Source organism: Brassica oleracea, chromosome C2 (genome assembly GCF_000695525.1).
Source record: "Brassica oleracea var. oleracea cultivar TO1000 chromosome C2, BOL, whole genome shotgun sequence".
NCBI lineage: Eukaryota > Viridiplantae > Streptophyta > Magnoliopsida > Brassicales > Brassicaceae > Brassica > Brassica oleracea.
This window is the reverse complement of record NC_027749.1, coordinates 7,777,772-7,783,771: the sequence shown is the minus strand read 5'-3', so window position 1 is coordinate 7,783,771 and position 6,000 is coordinate 7,777,772. Positions and strand designations below refer to the sequence as shown.

General features: G+C 38.9%; 1 protein-coding gene across 1 annotated transcript; it reads left to right on the top strand.

The window, feature by feature from the left end:
- Window positions 1-377: 377 nt before the first annotated feature.
- On the top strand, window positions 378-4,301 carry LOC106327198 (probable LRR receptor-like serine/threonine-protein kinase At5g59680). The gene is made up of 13 exons (XM_013765278.1): window positions 378-507; window positions 592-1,135; window positions 1,288-1,763; window positions 1,846-1,990; window positions 2,079-2,150; window positions 2,255-2,326; window positions 2,396-2,464; window positions 2,546-2,712; window positions 2,838-3,067; window positions 3,155-3,281; window positions 3,370-3,435; window positions 3,520-3,709; window positions 3,815-4,301. The coding sequence occupies exons 1-13, from the start codon at window positions 426-428 to the stop codon at window positions 4,203-4,205; spliced, it is 2,631 nt and encodes an 876-aa protein (XP_013620732.1). The 5' UTR covers window positions 378-425; the 3' UTR covers window positions 4,206-4,301.
- Window positions 4,302-6,000: the final 1,699 nt, after the last annotated feature.

Genomic DNA, 6,000 nt, shown 5'->3' with positions numbered 1-6,000 from the left:
CCTTGGGAAAATTTAGGTTGTGTAGTAATTAACATATGGCCAGGACGTGTCCTCTAACAAATCTTTGCAGAGTTGTCTGCTTGCGCGGGTAATTTAGTGAGAAAAGAAAAGGAAATTACGCTTGGGATTGATTATTTCTGGGTCAACTCCATATATTCTGGGACATTTTTTTCCTTCTTCCCCCGGGTGAATCTGGCACAAGAAAACACATTTTCAACATTGACCTAACAAAGTCTTTCTTTTTAGTGTATGATTTGGTTTTTGTTGTTTATTCCCTACTCGTTGCATGGTGGAAACACATTATTGTCTTGTAGAAAAAAAATTCTCTTAGTGTGCGATTTGGGTTATGCTGATTTATGTACTATTTATCTATCATAGCTTAGCCACTGGTTTTCTTGATTTTTTTTTCTGGGACTTGAGAGAATATGGAGAGTTCTCTTGTGCTTTGGTTGGTGCTTATTGCAACTTTGGCCATCGTTCATAGTGTTCAAGCCCAAGACCAAAAAGGTATCTTATTTTATCTAATATTACAAACGTTTTAGTACTCAGAAATTGACTGGGTTTTATGGTAATATTTTTAACACTCAACAGGGTTTATCAGTTTGGATTGTGGGCTACCTGAGAACGAACAGTCTCGTTATAACGACACTACCACGGGGCTGAACTTCTCCTCGGACGCAGCATTCATCCAGAGTGGGAAAACTGGTAAGATTCAGGCAAGTTCGGTGGGTAGATTAATGAAGCCATACACAACGGTGAGATATTTTCCAGATGGAACACGGAACTGCTACAGTCTGAACGTGCAGTCATGGCGTAGATATTTGATCAGGGCTACCTTTACTTATGGAAATTACGATGGTCTTAACGTTCAGCCGGTGTTTGATCTTTATCTTGGACCTAATCGATGGGCCACGATAGATTTGGAAACAATGGTGAATGGTTCAAGGGTAGAAATCTTACACAAACCAACATCAAACTCGTTGAATATTTGTCTTGTTAAGACTGGCGAAACTATACCGCTAATATCGACTTTGGAATTGAGGCCAATGGAAAATGACTGTTATATCACTAAATCTGGCTCCCTGAATCTACACCACCGGAGTTATCTTAGAAAGTCAGAATCTAATATTCTACGGTGAGTGAGTCGAGTTCAGCCTTGATTTTTTTTTTCATCTTCTTCTCTGTTTTCATTCTATATGTATTCTTTTATCTTTACTACCTTTGTGCTGTGATTTGTTAAAGAACTTGTAGACGAATAATCAATTTCAAAAACAACATTGTTCTCAGGTACGCCAACGATACTTATGATCGCATTTGGAATCCGTACTTTTGGAAGGAATGGACTCAGATTTCCACCACTCTTGACGCTGGCAGGCCCAACTCTTATGATCCACCGAAGGATGCACTAAAAAATGCTGCCACGCCTACTAATGCCAGTGGGCCACTGACGATTCGATGGAGTTCAGCAAATCCTGATGCCCAATATCACTTGTACGCACACTTTTCTGAGATCCAAGACTTGCAGGCAAATGAAACCAGAGAATTCAACATGTTTTGGAATGGAGATTTTTTTTATGGGCCTCTAACTCCCTTAAAGTTTGGAACAAATACTATCTTCAGCAAGTCATCGAGAACTTGTGATGGAGGGAAATGCAGTGTTCAGCTGATACGAACCAACAGATCAACTCTTCCACCTCTACTTAATGCTTTTGAAGTCTACACAGTCATCCAGTTTCCACTGTCCGAAACCGATGAAAGCGACGGTGCGTGACTTTCTTTTTCCAGTTCTATGCTTTCTTATTATACAATAGAGAACTCAAGACATTAAAACCTTTCTGATGTCAGTGAATGCTATACGTAGCATCGCCACCAACTATGAATTAAGTAGAATCAACTGGCAAGGTGATCCATGCTTCCCTCAGCAGCTTAGGTGGGACGGTTTAAACTGCACAAACGCGGATAGGTCCGTGCCACCAAGAATCACTTCTTTGTAAGTCAGAAAGTTTAGTAGTACACTACACACACGCTTTAAGTTCTGCTAGTAATTGATACGCTTTGTGATTTTGAACATTTCCTAGAAACTTGTCTTCAAGTGGTTTAACTGGGACCATAGCATCTGCCATTCAAAATCTTACGGAACTAGAAAAACTGTAAGTATGACGCTTGTTAATTAGAGGCGAGAAATTAGTATTATATATATGTATGGTTGGGAATTTGATTAACCATCTGTTTATTCTCCCTTTGTTAACATTAGGGACTTGTCCAATAATAATTTAACTGGAGGAGTGCCAGAGTTTCTAGGCAACATGAAATCGTTGTTAGTCATGTAAGTTTCTCTCTATATATTTTCTAATTCTTTTCAGAATTGGACACAGTTCATAATCATCTTTGACAGAAATTTAAGCGGGAACGATCTTAATGGTTTACTTCCTCAAGCCTTACAAAGAAAAGGATTGGAGCTATTGTAAGAAACTTTCCGCATAGATTTTGAAATTATCATTCATTATCTATAACCCTTAGGTGCATTTGATGTCCTTAACAACAGTGTCGAAGGAAACCCAGGTCTTCATGCCTCCGGTCCAAGCAGGAAATTACTTAAGAATAAAGTTTCTGTGCCCATTGTTGCTTCCGTCGTTGCTTCTGCAGCCATTGCCATTGCTGTATTGGTTCTTTTCCTTGTACTCAGAAAGAAAAGATCAAAGACTGTAAAAGGTATTTTCATGAGCGACCTCAAATAATAAAACTTATCATCTATTGAATGTTGTTGCTCCTTTACATTAGAAGATATATGCAGATTTTTTTTAAAACGGTAACGTCCTTAGTTTTTTGATGGACAGATCTACCTCGGCCACAAAGTACGCCTACAGTGAATGATACATTTGCTAATAAGAACAGCAGAAGGTTCACATATTCAGAGGTCATCAAAATGACAAATAACTTCCAAAGAGTTTTAGGTAAAGGAGGGTTCGGCATGGTGTATCACGGTTCTATAAACGGCTCTCAACAGGTTGCTGCTAAACTACTCTCTCAGTCTTCAGCTCAAGGCTATAAAGAATTTAAAGCAGAGGTATTCGTAGTTCTGTAACTGTTCTATGATCTGTTTTTAGCATTGGTTATGAATGTAAATATTTTATTGAAATGAACATTACCTTAGGTTGATCTTCTTCTACGAGTTCACCATACAAATTTGGTGACCCTCGTCGGGTATTGCTATGAAGGAGATCACTTGGCCCTCATCTATGAGTTTCTGCCTAATGGAGACTTGAAACAACATTTGTCAGGTAATATTTTCTAGTTATTTCACGTGTACATAGTATTAACTTTTGAAACTTAGAATACTCTAGTAGATATGATAATCTAAATATACAGGAAAAGGAGGTAGACCTATCATCAACTGGAGAATTCGACTACAGATAGCTTTGGAGGCAGCATTAGGTTGGTACTAAGTTAAAATCCTTAAAGATAAGATATCGATTCAATTAGGTTTACAACAAATCAATACATGGTTCCAATGCATAGGACTGGAGTACTTACATATTGGATGCACACCACCAATGGTTCATAGAGATGTCAAAACAGCAAACATATTGTTAGATGAGAATTTCAAGACCAAACTCGCTGATTTTGGCCTCTCAAGATCTTTCCAAAGTGGATGCGAATCTCAGGATTCAACAGTGATTGCTGGTACTTGTGGATACCTTGATCCTGAGTAAGTTTCTTTTACTATTTTAAAATACAAACACACGTTTGATCTTGATTTTTCTACACCTTCTTCAATGGTTAAATAGTATATACCATGTTTTTGTTTTTGCAGATATTGCCGTACAAGTCGGTTGGCTGAGAAGAGTGATGTCTATAGTTATGGGGTCGTGTTATTGGAGATGATCACAAACCAACCTGTGATTTCTGAAAAGTGTCACATAGCAGAATGGGTTGGCTCTACGCTTAAGAGAGGTGATATAACTGAGATCATGGATCCAAACCTTGGCGGGGCTTATGACTCTAACTCTGCGTGGAGAGCTGTTGAGCTGGCAATGTCATGCGCTGATCCTTTTTCCTCAAAACGACCAACCATGTCTCAGGTTATTAGCGAGTTAAAAGAGTGTATTGTGTGTGAAAACTCGAGGATGAATAACAATGGAGGGATAGAATCTCAACAAGTGAGCATTGTCTTGGATACTTCGGTGGTTCCTGGAGCAAGATAGTTTTGATGTTGTCTACCTATTGTACCAATATGGAATTAAAAATCAATTAGTCATTTGGCTTTGAGAAATTGAAAAATCTCTTCTTTTTTTTTTTTAAACACAACTTTCATTTAGACCTTTTTTTTTTTTGAATGAATGCTAAATTTATTCATCTCAAAACCTTTTGTACAATAAATGCATCATTGTTTGGAAAAGAATGATACTAACTCAACTTCTGTACAAGATTAACTATAAGCTATCGACTTCCAAACCAAAGCTGCATAGCAGTTTGTAGTCTTGAACGTCATGCCCTGTTTATTGAAGAGATGCGATTTCGCACTTGCTTATCAATTCTTGAGAGTAACAGAGCAGCTGACCACTCTCGTTCTCCCACCCGACGGCCATTTCTCTCCTGCCACACCGAGTATACTGCTGTTTGAAATGAATACCGAATCAGGAAAGTTGTTGTTGCATCCCTAGTACCCTCAGCCACAATACTCAGAATCTGATTCCAATTGTTAGAGAACCGAGAGGCTAACAGCCTACCCACAAGGCCAGACCAGATAGTTTGAGAATAAGGACAGGTGAAAAATAGGTGATCTCTTGATTCCATGGAGCTCTTACACAACAAACACAGAGTATCAGCTTGTGGGTTCCATTTTAGGATCCTGTCCCCTGTAGCTAGACGATCCTGAGTAGCGAGCCATGTTATGAACGAATACTTTGGAATCATGCCCCTAAACCACACCCCTTTGCTCCAAGTAACACGCGGGGAGTGACTTCTTATGATCTCCCAAGTTTGCTTCGTACTAAAACAAGACTGGAAGTTCCCTGCCTCTGTTTTCCACAGTCGAGTGTCATCTTCTAGTGATAGGCCTCTGATCCGAAGATTTAGAATCTCTCTCTCTATCTGAACCAAAGTCTCCACTCTGTGTCTGCGACGTCTGTATGTTTGGACTACTACCTCCACAGTAGTATTGATTGGAATGCCTAAAGCAATATCCTCGAGACCCGGTCAAGTCTATCAATCTATCAAGTCTAAATAAATGTTCATTTAGACCTTCAAACGTTAGGTGAGGGAATTAACTCCTCATTGACAAATCTCATATTCTATGTTCTTTGGTGTTTTTTGGTTTCATCGTGTCTTGAGCACATGTCAATTTGTTTTAAGTGTACTGCTTGTGAGTTACCTTTTTTTTTGAACACAATAATTAATTAATTAGACCTCCAACCAAAACTAGTTGGGGAAAGCAGAGTACATAGCAGATTTGGCTAAGGTATCAGCCATAAAGTTTTGTGATCGCGGAATGAAACTAAAAGAAATGCGAGAAAAATGATAAGATAGAGCCTCGATGTCCCGAATGATTCCGTAGATATCCGCCGAGTGATACTTCGAGGAGAGGGCATTGATTAGTGCCTGACAGTCTGACTTGATGCAGATTAAAGTGATTCCAGCGTCGAGGGCGTGGAGGAGGGCTGACCGGATGGCGAGTGCTTCAGCCATCAGAGGTGATGAGATGTGTTCAAACATACGGGTGAGTTACCTAAACTCAAGTTCCTGAGAGAATTTGAACTTCTAAGTATGAGTTGTGATTAGAGTTAAGTATGAGTTTTGATTAGAGTTACTCTTAATAAATAGTGTTTAATCCCTTCTGGAACTTGTTTTTCTTATATACTTTTGTTTGATCTCCTTTGGAAGTGTAAAGATACATATCGTGTGTGGCTCAAGAAAACCAATGTTGTACCAAATATGACACGGTCCTATATCAACTTCTCTATAAAGAAAAACTAAAAGAAACAGAAAATGGTTGTAATC